Raw genomic sequence first — 13,874 nt, 5'->3', positions numbered from 1 at the left:
GAATTGTCTGAGGAGACACACGTGCTGACAAAGCAAGAGACTTTATTGGCAAGGGGCACCTGGGCAGAGAGCAGCAGCGTAAGGGAACCCAGGAGAACTGCTCTGCCACGTGGCTCACAGTCTCAAGTTTTATGGTAATGGGGTTAGTTTCCCAGTTGTCTCTGGCCAATCATCTTGCTTGGCCCATAATTGGTCTGACTCAGGGTCCTTCCTGGTGGCATGCGCATCTCTCAGACAAGATGGGTTCCAGCGAGAAGGATTCTGGGTGGTTGGTAGGATATAATATTGGCTGACGTCTCCTCCCTCCTTTTGGCCCCTCCCAGATTCTCCCAGTTAGTTTTTGGTGACAGCACCACATTCCTTATTAGGACCTCCTGTTGTGAGACAATTCATGCAAGTGGTTATCATCGTGCCTGGCCAAGGCGGACCGTTTCCATCAACAGTTCCCTAACACTAACACCACACTTCGTGGTTATTTCCCTCTTCTCTGGTCATTCCTTCTACCTCTCCTCCATTTGCTTCTCTTTTCCACCTGACCCTTCAATGTTGGTGTTCCTTGGGATTCTGTTCTAGTGCTGAAAAGAACTCCAGATCTGAGAGAGTTCACAAAAGTATTGCTGTCATATAGACCAGCAAAAATAATACTTCTCATCTTTTGTATCCCATAGTGTAGAGTTTCATGAAGTTCTTGTTAACCAAATAGCAGTGGTAGACGTGGTATGTTGCCTCCTTGCTCAACCTCTGTTCCAAATGCCTTCTGGTGCCTTTCCTTTACTGCAGACTCTGGAGAGCTAGGATCTACGTTTCTCAGACTCCCTTGCAGCTAGAGTTTCAAATGTGATTTTGGTTTCATCAGTCAGAAGTCCTCGTGTGAAATTTGAATTTGGAACTGAATTGGGTGGGGAGAGAAGCAGCAGGATCTGAGTCAACCGTTTAGCAGGTGAGGATCTAGCAAACGTTACGAGGCTCTGGAGCCAACAATTCTGGTAGGGGCTTAATGACTCCTGGACTGCAGTTGGGGTAGTGTGTTCATAAATGCAGTGATTCTGGTGACAGCCTCCTGACTTCTAGCAGCTCCCTTAACGGGCCTATCAGGAAAAAAAAAAATTGTCCAAGGTTTGGAAATGGAGATTAGGGGCTGTCTTTCAGGGAAGTGCTGGGTATTGTCTAGTGGAGCTTTATAGAATTTTCAGATGCTACACAAATGTGCACTTGATTGATTTTCTGTTGACCAGGTTATTTTACAACTCTGTAAGGTAGAAAGTTACTTGTAACAAACTACAGAAATGCAAACACTTCTTGTCCATAGAAAAGCAAATTAGTTTTTCTCTGATAGATATACAATCAGCTTTTGCCCTGAAAAAAAGATAATCCCAAACATTACTTTTTCACTGCCCTAGGAGTACACTAATATAGGAACCACTAGCCACGTGTGGCCGTTGAGCACTTCAATGTGGCACGTTTGAATTGCTGTGTTGTAAGTGTAAGATACACACAGATTTCAAAGACTCAATATAAAAGTGTGTAAAATAGCATGTTCATTTTATTTATTGTTTATATAGATTATATCTTAATATTTTGGATATATTGGACTAAAATAATTTGTTTAAATTAATTTACGTATTTTTTACTTTTAATGTGGGTCCTAGAAAATTTTTAATTATACATGAGGCTCACATTACAAGGCTGTTGGACAGTGCTGCCTTATAGAATTTTAACCAATTTTGCATCTATTAGCAAGTTGAGTTCAGCATTCCTGATTGTATGCATGAATATATATATGTAATATATATACGTGTAATATAAATTCTCCTTTGAACCAGATGTAACATCTTCTATGTTCCCTCATTAATTAATGTGTTGAATAGAAATCTTTGACACATGTCATATTGTATTTGCATGAGAATCACAGTTTTAACATTTTATACTTTAGCAGCCAATTCTACAGAGTTGCTCCATCAGGCCCATCCAAATCTGTTCTTCCAGCCCTTCCAGTGATTTTGTAAGGACCTACTTCACTATATTAAATTCCATTGTAAAATAGCTAAGGTGGTTTTCATTACCTGCTACTGTACCCTGTCTGATACAATAGCTAAAAATTATCGAGTGCTTACTATTCTCTAGATATTGTATAAAATGCTTTACACAGATTCTCTTGTTTAATCTTCATAACAACTCTCTGGGGTAGGCTATATACTCTTTTTTTACAGATGAGGCACTGAGAGTTTAAGAAAGTTGCCCAAGATGACCAGTTAAGAAGTGGTAACTGGATTCACATCCAAGCAGAATGACCCAAAAGTCCACTCCATTACCACTGTGCTGCCAGCATTTATTTTCTTTCTACAAAATGAAACAGAAGAGCATATCTGTCACTTTGTTGACCTGGAAACTGTGGTGTGGCAGAGAAGCTAGAGGTTTCAATCATGCCTTCACTTCTTCTGCCGTCTCTGCATCCAGGCCCTTGATTCAGGTTGGCTGGTTCTCAGAATCTCAGACATAGCTCATGCCTGGGTAGTTCTTCCAGACTCTCCCCCAGATGAGGAGGTTGAGTGACATGCTATTTTCCACTGCAGCTGAGAAGCAGCTCCACCAAGAACAAGAGGTTTTACTAGTGTAATTGCATTCAAGTGTGTGACTTGGAGGCTCACAGAGCTTGCTAAGCAGGCTGTCCATCATCTTTGGCAAAGGTAGAGAACAATTACGCTATAATAACTGCTTTTAAGGGCCTGCTGGGTGTCAGACATCACATTAGGCAATTTATATACCTTCTCTTTAATCCTTTCAATAACTCAGTGAAGTATTATCCTATTTTAAAGATGAGGAATCTGGTCTCAGTTTAATTATGGATATCCTAGGATTCCCTTTATAATCACTGAACTCTTCACTAATCGTGGGCTACATATCTAACAGAAACGTTAGACATTATATCAAAATACGTTCAGGGGCTTCCCTGGTGGTGCAGTGGTTGAGAGTCCACCTGCCAATGCAGGGGACACAGGTTCATGCCCCGGTCTGGGAAGATCCCACATGCCGCGGAGTGGCTGGGCCCATAAGCCATGGCTGCTGAGCCCGTGCGTCCGGAGCCCGTGCTCTGCAACAGGAGAGGCCACAACAGTGAGAGGCCCATGTACCGCAAAAAAAAAAAAGTTCAAATGCTTGTATTGATAATGAAGAAGTATGATATTATTTGTCCACATGTAACTAAATAAGGAAACTTGCTAAAGAAAGAATAGCAAAAATATTATATGCTATCCTTTCATTATTAATGCTACTTTGAAAGCTTGAAATGAGCAGACAACTCTATATTTTCCAACATGCATCACGTTAGCTTTTAATTCATTAGCTGTCTTTTCCTACTGTTTGCTTTCTTGCTGTGGTCTACATTTTATACTGGTGCTACAGAGCTATGTGAAAGGATTATGCTGCCCCACTTTAGTCCCAGGAAATAGAACTGCTATGAATTATTAATAGTATTGGCTTTCTAATGCTTTAATTTCACCTCTTTGTTTCAGAGAAGGATATTAGTTAAATGGGATTTTTTTTTACCACTCCAGGAGCTTACTACATTTTGTAGGAAATGCTGACTTGAGTTATAGGAAAGATGGTCTTACGTTGATTTCCATCTCTACCTGTGATGGATCCTCCAATCATTCCACTCCTCTGTATCCTTGCTTAGTGATAGGTTAACAGGGAAGTTTTCAAACTGTGCTCTTCAGAGCCCTTGGGATTCCCCAGTGGTTCTCGAGGTGCAGCTGGCAGAGAGAAAGGCCTGGGGGGAAGGTTCTGCACCCCCAGGCCCCGACCATTCCCTTGTTCAGAGAAGCACTTCACTCCTGCTATAAGCAGTAAGCTTTTGTGCAAGATTATGTTGGAAGAAAGGATTCTTTTCTTTAAAAAGGAGCTTAAAAATCCTGAATTAATACAGCAAATACAATAAATAGGTGTCTGTACATCTTTGGGATACTAAGAAAAATGTCTAAGGATTTTTATTGGATGATCGCAACATGTATGAGCATATACAACCAATTGTGCGCTGAATTTGACCAAGGTGGCGGCAAATCAGGTGACTGGGTTTGCAGGATGGACTTGGCCCTCTTGTGGTGTTGAGATAGTCACCCTGAACTGAGTGGAGTCGGTTACTATGTTTATTTATGTAGTGAGTAAACTCACAATCACAAGAAATGCAGTAAAATCTGGGGGCTGGCAAAAGTATTTATACATGGACAGATTCCCATGAACCACAGGCTTATATTCAGCTTATTAGGTCGATCCATAGGCTTCTAACTTTCTTTAAGAGACTGAATATTGTCATTATTTGAGTTATTTCACAGGGGACTTCCATCAGCAAAATATTTACTCATTTTCTGTAATAAGAGCAACTATTTCTTTACCTTTCAAAGAGTGGGGGGAAAAAAGCAGGAGGGTTTTGTTTTGTGTGAGGTAAAAATCGAAGAGTTAACAGGTCATGCTCAGGGTTCCTTTCTGTGTGTGGACTGTGTAGTCCCTATACAGTCTATGCCGCTTCCTCTCATGCATGGAAGCTACAGACCTGAGGAGGGCAGGCAGGTGACAAAGACTCCATTCATTAGTAAATATGTATTGAGTGCCAATTATCACTGGGCATCACGCTAGATGTTGGGGATACAACAGTGTGTAAGACTCTGACCCTGCCTTCTTAGAATTTGCATTCTAATGTGGAGGAGGCACGTAGTGAATACATAAACAATCATATAAACACAGCAATTATAAAATGTGGCAATTCCCATGATATACACAATAGCATGGGAGTAGGGCCCTTTTTAGATAGGGGCAGTCAAAGTGAGGTCTCTGAGAGGGCAGAAACCTCAGTGCATTTTAGAAGGCCACAGCTGGCCTCTTTGCTGGCTGCCAAGGCCATAAATGTGTGGCACTCACTGTACTTGACAGCTAAGTGTGTGCCATCAGCACCCACAAATTAGAGACAATGCTGTGGAAACCCTGAGAGGACCAATAGTTGGTGATTCTCTGAATAGGAACAGAAAAACACAGCACAGTTAATTTATTAAATGAAGAGATTTTTCCTTGGTCACTTAACATTTATCAGCACTGTGTTTTATTCATTTTTCTTTAATGCAAAGATGGCCTGAAGAATACTTAAAAGTAATATGTACAAGATCATTGTCCTTTGCCATTCCATAAAAAATTGTTTTCACAACTGTGAAAACATGTAAGGAATGTATCCATAACGGAATTCCTGTTTCTGTTATTTCTTTATACTTGTTAACGGCAACATGATTTTGGTAAAAGAATTCAACTTTACAAAAATTAGTTTTATTTTCAAAATTTCTACATAAGGCATTTATATTAGAGGGAAGGGAGGACATGGTTATCAAGTAACATGACTTCTGTCAATAGAATTTTCCAGTTTACATTCTCATTCTTTCATTTTTATTCATTGAACCTTCTTACTGTTTTTTAAAGCCTACCAGTGGATCATGTTGCTTAAATAAAAATACCTGAAAGATATACGCACACAAAGCAGACTCAGATTTACAGCAGAAATAATGGACTTGGGTCTTGTTCGAGAAAATATAATTCACCCATCCATCCAGCCATCCATTCAATATTTATTGAGTCTATGAAACTGATAGGTAAAATATGCTGGAGTTAAGAGCGTGTATTAGTGTATTATGATCATGTTGGGTGCACACAGTTCATGATTCAATCTTTCTCTGCATAGTTACTGTAGCAATTCTCTGACAGGCATGTAAGTAGCCAAAATGTGGCTAGAGAAGCTAAAATAAAGAGCAATTTGAAATTATCCACTGTGTTAAAAATTGACTAACAGAATGAATTCTGGAAAAATACATGGGGTGGTTTACCTAGGCAACCACAAAGAAAAGAGAAACTATTATATCACCAAGGAAGTTCAGTAAGCCATCTGATTACAATATGAGAAATCACTAGTTTCTCTGTATACCAGTTTAAAAACATGATTAAAAAGCATCTTGTTCAAAACAGCAAGAAAAATAGAACATATCTAAGTATAAACTTACCAAGAAATATACAGGACCTGAATTTAAGCAAACAAAATTTTAATGAGGAACATAAACACTTGAACAAAAGTAGACAAAACTGTTACTTTTTTTTTAATACAGTTTTCTTGAAGTTTAATAATTTTTCGAAGTAATTCAAGATCAGTCAAGAGAATGTATTTCTTTGTTCAAAAAAGACATAGTTTGGTTTAAATCACTGTACTTGGTTTCTAAGTGGGTTTTTAAAAATAATTTACATAGATTTCTTTTTTATCTTGCTTTATGAGAAATACTGATCAGCATATTGCTTCTTTGAAAAGGGGGGTCAAATCACCCAATTCTTTGTGAGAAATAAATTAAAATTAGTTAATTAGGGCTTCCCTGGTGGCGCAGTGGTTGAGGGTCCTCTCAACCACTGCGCCACCAGGGAAGCCCCATAAATACTTTTTATTCATAAATATTCATGAAAAAGTAAAAGGAATATTGAATAATTTAAATACATAACAAATTATTTAAAAATTTTTTATATTGGAGTAGAGTTGATTAACAATGTTGTGTTAGTTTCAGGGGTACAGCAAAGTGATTCAGTTGTACATATACATGTATCTATTCTTTTTCAAATTTTTTTCCCATTTATTACAGAAGACTGAGCAGAGTTCCCTATGCTATACAGTAGGTCCTTGTTGGTCATCTATTTTAAATATAGCAGTGTGTATATGTCAATCCCAACCTCCCAGTTTATCACTCCTCTGCCCCCCCAACCAGCCACCTTTTCCCTTTGGTAACCATAAGTTTGTTTTCTAAGTCTGTGAGTCTATTTCTGTTTTGTAGGTAAGTTCATTTGTATCTTTTTTTTTTAGATTCCACATATAAGTGATATCATATGATATTTATCTTTCTCTGTCTCAGTTACTTCACTTAGTATGATAATCTCCAGGTCCAACCATGTTACTGCAAATGCATTATTTCATTCTTTTAATGGCTGAGTAATATTCTGTTGTATATATGTACCACATCTTCTTTATCCGTTCATCTGCTGATGGACATTTAGGTTACTTCCATGTCTTGGCTATCATAGACAGCGCTGCAATGAACATTGGAGTGCATGTATCCTTTCAAACCATGTTTCTCTCTGGATATATGCCCAGGAGGGGGATTGCTGGATCATATGGTAGCTCTATTTTTAGTTTTTTAAGGAACGTCCATACTGTTCTCCATAGTGGATGTACCGATTTACATTCCCACCAACAGTGAACCTCACTTTTCCCCACAACTTCTCCAGCATTTATTGTTTGTAGACTTTTTGATGATGTCCATTCTCACCAATGTGAGGTGATATCTCATTATACTTTTGATTTTCATTTCTCTAATAATTAGCGATGTTGAGCATCTTTTCATGTGCCTTTTGTTCATCTGTATGTCTTCTTTGGAGAAACATCTATTCAGAGCTTCTGCCTATTTTTTGATTGGGTTGTTTGTTTTTTTGATATTGAGCTGCATGAGCTGTTTGCAGGTTTTGGAGATTAATCCCTTGTCAGTCGCATCATTTTCAAATATTTTCTCCCATTCTGAGGGTTGTCTTTTCATTTTGTTTATGGTTTCCTTTGCTGTGCAAAAGCTTTTGAGTTTAATTAGGTCCCATTTGTTTATTTTTGTTTTTATTTCCATTACTCTAGGAGATGTATCAAAGATATTGCTGTGATTTATGTCACACTGCTTTTCCTATGTTTTCCTCTAAGAGTTTTATAGTATCAGTTCTTACATTTAGGTCTTTAATCCATTTTGAGTTTATTTTTGTGTATGGTGTTAAAGAATGTTCTAATTTCATTTTTTTACATGTAGCTGTCCAGTTTTCCCAGCACCACTTATTGAAGAGACTGTCTTTCCTCCACTGTACAATCTTGCCTCCTTTATTGTAGATTAATTGACCATAGGTGTGTGGGTTTATTTCTGGGCTTTCTATCCTGTTCCATTGATCTATATTTCTGTTTTTGTGCCAGTACCATACTGTCTTGATGGCTGTAGCTTTGTAGTATAGTCTGAAGTCAGGGAGCCTGATTCCTCTGGCTCCATTTTTCTTTCTGAAGATTGCTTTGGCTATTCGGGGTCTTTTGTGTCTTCATACAAATTAAGATTTTTTTGTTCTAGTTCTGTGAAAAATGCCATTGGTAATTTGATAGGGTTTGCACTGAATCTTTAGATTGCTGTGGGTAGTAAAGTCATTTTGAGAATATTGATTCTTCCAATCCAAGAAATGGTGTATCTTTCCATCTGTTTGTGTCATCTTTGATTTCTTTCGTTAGTGTCTTACAGTTTTTGGAGAACAGGACTTTTGTCTCCTTAGGTAGTTTATTCCTAGGTATTTTATTCTTTTTGAGGTGATGGTAAATGGGGTTGTTTAATTTCTCTTTCTGATCTTTCATTGTTAGTGTATAGGAATGCAAGAGATTTCTGTGCATTAATTTTGTATCCTGCAACTTTACCAAATTCATTGATGAGCTCTAGTAGTTTTCTCATCGCATCTTTAGGATTTTCTATGTATAGTATCATGTTGTCTGCAAACAGTGACAGTTTTACATCTTTTCCAATTTGGATTCCTTTTATTTCTTTTTCTTCTCTAATTGCCATGGCTAGGACTTCCAAAACTATGTTGAATAAAAGTGGTGAAAGTGGACATCCTTGTGCTGTTCCTGATCTTAGAGGAAATGCTTTCAGCTTTTCACCATTGAGAATGATGTTAGCTGTGGGTTTGTCATATATGGCCTTTATTATGTTGAGATATGTTCCCTCTATGCCCACTTTCAGGAGAGTTTTTATCATAAATGGGTGTGGAATTTTGTCAAAAGCTTTTTCTGCATCTATTGAGATGATCATATGGTTTTTATTCTTCAATTTGTTGATGTGTATCACACTGATTTGCAGATATTGAAAAATCTCCTGGTCCGTATCTTCCCGGACCAGGGCACGAACCCACGTCCCCTGCATCGGCAGGCGGACTCCCAACCACTGCGCCACCAGGGAAGCCCTTTGTTGATGATTTTTGCATCTATGTTCATCAGTGGTATTGGTCTGTAATTTTCTTTTTTCCTGGTATCTTTGTCTAGTTTTGGTGTCAGGGTGATGAGGGCCTCAGAATGAGTGGGAGTGTTCCTTCCTCTGCAATTTTTTGGAAAAGTTTGAAAAGGATAAACTTTTCTCTGTTTGATAGAATTCACCTGTGAAGCCATCTAGTCCTGGACTTTTGTTTGTTGGGAGTTTTAAAATCATGGTTTCAATTTCAGTACTTGTGATTGGTCTGTTCATATTTTCTATTTCTTCCTGGTTCAGTCTTGGGAGATTGCACCTTTCTAAGAATTTGTCCATTTCTCTTCTACATTGTCCATTTTATTGGCATACAGTTGCTTGTAGTAGTTTCTTATGATCTTTTGTATTTCTGTAGTGTCCACTGTAACTTCTCCTTTTTCATTTCTAATTTTATTGATTTGAGTCCTCTTTTTTTTCTTGATGAGTCAGGCTAAAGTTTTATCAATTTTGTTTATCTTTTCAAAGAACTAGATTTTAGTTTCATTGATCTTTTCTATTTTTTTCTTTGTCTCTATTTCATTTATTTCTGCTCTGATCTTTATGATTCCTTTCCTTTCTAACTTTGGGTTTTGTTTGTTCTTTCTCTAGTTGCTTTAGATGTAAGGTTAGATTGAGGAAAGAACCTCATTTTAGATGCCTATGTATGCACTCCAGTATCTAGAATATACCTTGCGTGCTACTTAAATACTTATTGAATTGAATTAATGGGTACTATTGGATTATGTGGTTCTTTTACACATTAACAGGGAGTGGGAAAAATATATATCTCATTCCAATCACATCCTCACTAATTAGATAAAAATTTGTGACTAGTTATTTTTTGGCTAGGAAAACTCTTATGTCTGCCATTTCCAGACCTGAGCCACCCCTATCAAAGGCAAGGGCAGCACATGAAGAGTGAGGTCTTAGGGCTTGCCAAGTGACAGATGACCAGAATACTCCTAGGTGAGTAGGCACGTCAGGCAAGACAGTTCCTAGCAACATGGATGACATGTGTGGAGCCATGGCACAGAGTGGCCCTCCCCCGACACACACACACAGTGTAAACAGAGCTGACTCACCTAACAGCATGACCATTCTGCTCCTACCAGTGGTGTAAATTCCTCCTTGGCCATAGGTCTAGCCAGTGAAGAAGTTCTTGGTGGTGTTGAAGATCAACTACAGGTAGATAGTCAAGCTCTCAACTAGTTAAATACACAGAGCTCAGGTGGATTAGTCATTGCAGCTTTGATGTCCACTAGTCCAAGTCCTGGACTCAGTGGTTCAAGTTCCTCTCTTATTCTCGCTGGAGCCCATTCAAATATGGCTTTCACTCCACCAACACTGTTCTTGTCAAAGTCATCAGTGACCCCTGTGTTACTAAACACAATGGTCAATTCTCAGTCCTCACCTTACTTGACCTGCTGGCAATGTTGCCCCAGTTGATCTCTCCCTGTTCCCAGAGGGCGTCATTTGACTCTCAGGACACAATGCTCTCCCAGTTTTTCTCCTACCTCACTGGATGCTTTCTTTTCCTTTGCTGGTTCTTCTTCTACTTCCTGAGCTCTTAACATTGGGATGCCCTACAGTGCAGTCTGTGGACCTCTTTCCTTTTCTATCTACATTCATTTTCTTGGTGATCCCATCCATTCTGATGGCTTTCAATGCTATCTACAGACAAATTCCAAATTTCATCTCTCCAGATTCATAGATCCAGCTGCCTACTCAACATCTCATTTAGATGTTTGACATCCCAAATTTAACATTCCATAACTGAACTTCTGATCTTTCCCCCAAATCTGCTCTTCTCACAGTCTCTCCATTTCAGTAAATGACAATTCCATCCTGTAGTTTTTCAAACCAATTATAGTTTTTCAAACCAATAACCCCAGTATCATCCTTCAGTCTCCTCTTTTTCTCACACCCACATCCAATCTGTCAGCAAATCCATTGACTATACCTTCACAGTATATCCAGAATCTGATCACTGTCACCATCACCACTGCTCCTACCCTGGGCAAGTTACTTAACTCTTCTGTGTCTCTTTCCTCATCAGTAACTTAGGAGGACTAATGGACTATAGCTTACAGGGTTAATGTGTGGATTAAAGGAGATAGTGTATGTAAAGAATTTAGCACAGTGCTGAGCAAACAGGTAGTGCTTCATAAATGTTAGCTTTTATTTCTATTGGCCTTTCTTTTCTAGAACGTTTCAAGGAGATTTGACTGGTAATGTTGAAGCCATCAGCCGTTTTCATAATAACTGAACTTCACTCTTCAACACATGCAATTTTGATTTTTAAGATTTCAACTAAATGAGTTGAAGAAAAGAAAATGTTGCTGTGCTGATGGCTTAGCTTATGAAAAAGAATTTAAAAAAAGCTCACCTTACCCAGAAAAATTGTCACAAATAAGAATCAAAAAGGGGGTTAAGGGCTTCCCTGGTGGCGCAGTGGTTGAGAGACTGCCTGCCGATGCAGGGGACGCGGGTTCGTGCCCCGGTCAGGGAGGATCCCACATGCCGTGGAGCGGCTGGGCCCGTGAGCCATGGCCGCTGAGCCTGCGCATCCGGAGCCTGTGCTCCGCACGGGAGAGGCCACAGCAGTGAGAGTAAAAAAAAAAAAAAAAAAAAAAAAAAAGGGGGTTAAAACAAACTACTATTTGTAAAATAAATAAGATACAAGGATGTAATGTACAGCACAGGGAACATAGACAATATTTTATAATAACTTTAAGTGGAGTGTAATCTATAAAAATATTGAATCACTATGTTGTACACCTGGAACTAATATTGTAAATCCACTATATGCCAATAATAGAGTTAAATAACACAAGGGCAATCTTGAATCATTGTCATTCTTCTCCAGCCTAAGAGTAATTTTCAGCTAGTCAGACAACTTTAGCTTAGAAAATATTCTTAATTCAAGGTTATGTGAGATTGTTACATATGATACTGCACAGCTGTACACAGCACTAGCTTCACAACCTCAAAGACTTTTGGGGATATGAGGAAACTTGTAGACTGTTTCTACAACTGGGATAACAGCCATCATTTGTATAAAACTGCCTCCTATTATTAACCTGTAGTCCCACTTAATCTGAAATGCCAACTAATTATTAGTAGGTAGAAAGATTCTGGAAAATCCTTAACAATATCTGAGGTGTTAGCAATTACAGTAATCTTGGAATTTATATGAAGCATCTAAGTACCAAATGTATAAATTATCACTTATTAGTGATATGTATAAATTAGACACATGATATCACTAATAAGAAAAAACACTATATAAGCAGAAAAAGTTTCGGAACATTTACTCTCTTTAATGCACTTTGGTTTTTGAATAGATAAGAAAAATATTCATCTAATTTTATTTTAATGTTTAAGTAAAGAATAAATGTGATTTTTCCCACATTCTTTCATTCTTTCTTTCTCATTCTGCACATACATATATATAATCTACCATGTGCTGGGTAAGGAGAAAAACTCATGGTGCATTGTTTTTCTTCTTTATAAAAATATTTTTATCCTTTTGCATACAAGAGCTAGGTAGTAATGGCATCGGATGTTTTAAGAGGAGGGAAATAACCCCAATATGAAATCATCCAGAGTTGACTGTGCTTAATTTGTCATTAGCTTTTCTTTGTCCACATTTAATTATATGTTAAACTCTGTGGTATTCTGATATAAAATTTTCACGTTGTACAAATCATGTATATATTTCACATTATATGCAGAAGTTACTTAGTAAACATAAACTCCCATTATTACTCATCGTGGGATCATTTTAGCTAGTCTATATATACTTAAATGCTAATTTTTATTTGTTTATTTTTTGTAGGAAGTCCTGGCTGAGCAATGTTGGAAGTCCTAGTTCTCGCATCGATCGCACGACCTTTTCCAATGAAAAAACCATCTCTAAACTTGAATACTCTAATTTTACTATTCGATACTAATAGGAGAAAAATTAAAATTGTAACGCTCATACTGCACAAAAGACACTATGTATTCTTAAGTCTATATACAACAATGATAGTAGCAGAGTAGGGTAAAAAAAAGGAACTTTCTGTTCTGAAAGCTACAACATTATATGTTACTAAAAATATCTGACACTGAAATAGTTTCGCTCAAATATGTTTTTAACAAGCCAAAACTTAGCGTTCTAAAATTTAAAATGTCATTACAAAATATTTAATATTAATATTTTACTGTATTTAAACTTGTCTCTTGGAATCTTTAATTCTAATATTATGGCATACATGTTATTTGGCTGGACATAAAATAAAGTTAACCATGTAAAAATTATTTTTAGGTATTGTTGTCTGAATTGCATTCTAAAATCTCTGAATAATAATTTGTTGTTAAAGTTGAATAATTTGTTTAATAACAACAACAACAAAATAACCAGTAGTTAGATATAAATGTATATGATGATCAGCATCGCCCTAAAATCAATAGTTTCAAAAACTCTGGTTAAATGAGAACATGACTCAGTACTTCGGTTGGAAGTACTTAATGCTTTCTAGGAACTATATTGTTCTGTACAGTGAACAGACGAGTGAAGAACCCACACTGGTAGTGTAGCAAGCTACAAGGTTTATATCCACAAACACCCACAATGGATGGCCTATGAACCAGAAAAGGAACTGAGAGTCTAAATAAATCATACTATCCCCCAAACTTGGCCTATCATCCAGAGATTTTCACATACAGTCGATAATTAAGCAACATAGTATTTTAAGGGGAAGGTTTATTTCTATACTACAGAATTATACTCTGGAAAATGGGAGACCTTTAACT

The 13,874-nt window shown here is 37.5% G+C and overlaps 2 protein-coding genes across 2 annotated transcripts in view; one reads left to right on the top strand and one right to left on the bottom strand.

Moving 5' to 3' along the window:
• TSPYL6 (TSPY like 6) overlaps positions 1-10,651 on the bottom strand; it is a 35,018-nt gene extending 24,367 nt beyond the window's left edge. The window contains 1 exon segment of the mRNA XM_024753024.1: positions 10,592-10,651. Within this exon segment, the coding sequence (XP_024608792.1) occupies positions 10,592-10,651 (60 nt within the window).
• ACYP2 (acylphosphatase 2) overlaps positions 1-13,531 on the top strand; it is a 160,140-nt gene extending 146,609 nt beyond the window's left edge. The window contains exon 4 of the mRNA XM_024752918.1: positions 12,916-13,531. Coding sequence (XP_024608686.1) covers positions 12,916-13,030 — 115 coding nt within the window. The 3' untranslated portion in view covers positions 13,031-13,531. The remainder of the gene's footprint in view (positions 1-12,915) is intronic.
• The last annotated feature ends 343 nt before the right edge of the window (positions 13,532-13,874 follow it).

Source organism: Neophocaena asiaeorientalis, unplaced genomic scaffold (genome assembly GCF_003031525.2).
Source record: "Neophocaena asiaeorientalis asiaeorientalis breed wild unplaced genomic scaffold, Neophocaena_asiaeorientalis_V1.1 scaffold100, whole genome shotgun sequence".
Taxonomy (NCBI): Eukaryota; Metazoa; Chordata; class Mammalia; order Artiodactyla; family Phocoenidae; genus Neophocaena; species Neophocaena asiaeorientalis.
The sequence above is the reverse complement of the archived record's forward strand: the minus strand, read 5'-3'. Positions and strand labels throughout refer to the sequence as shown.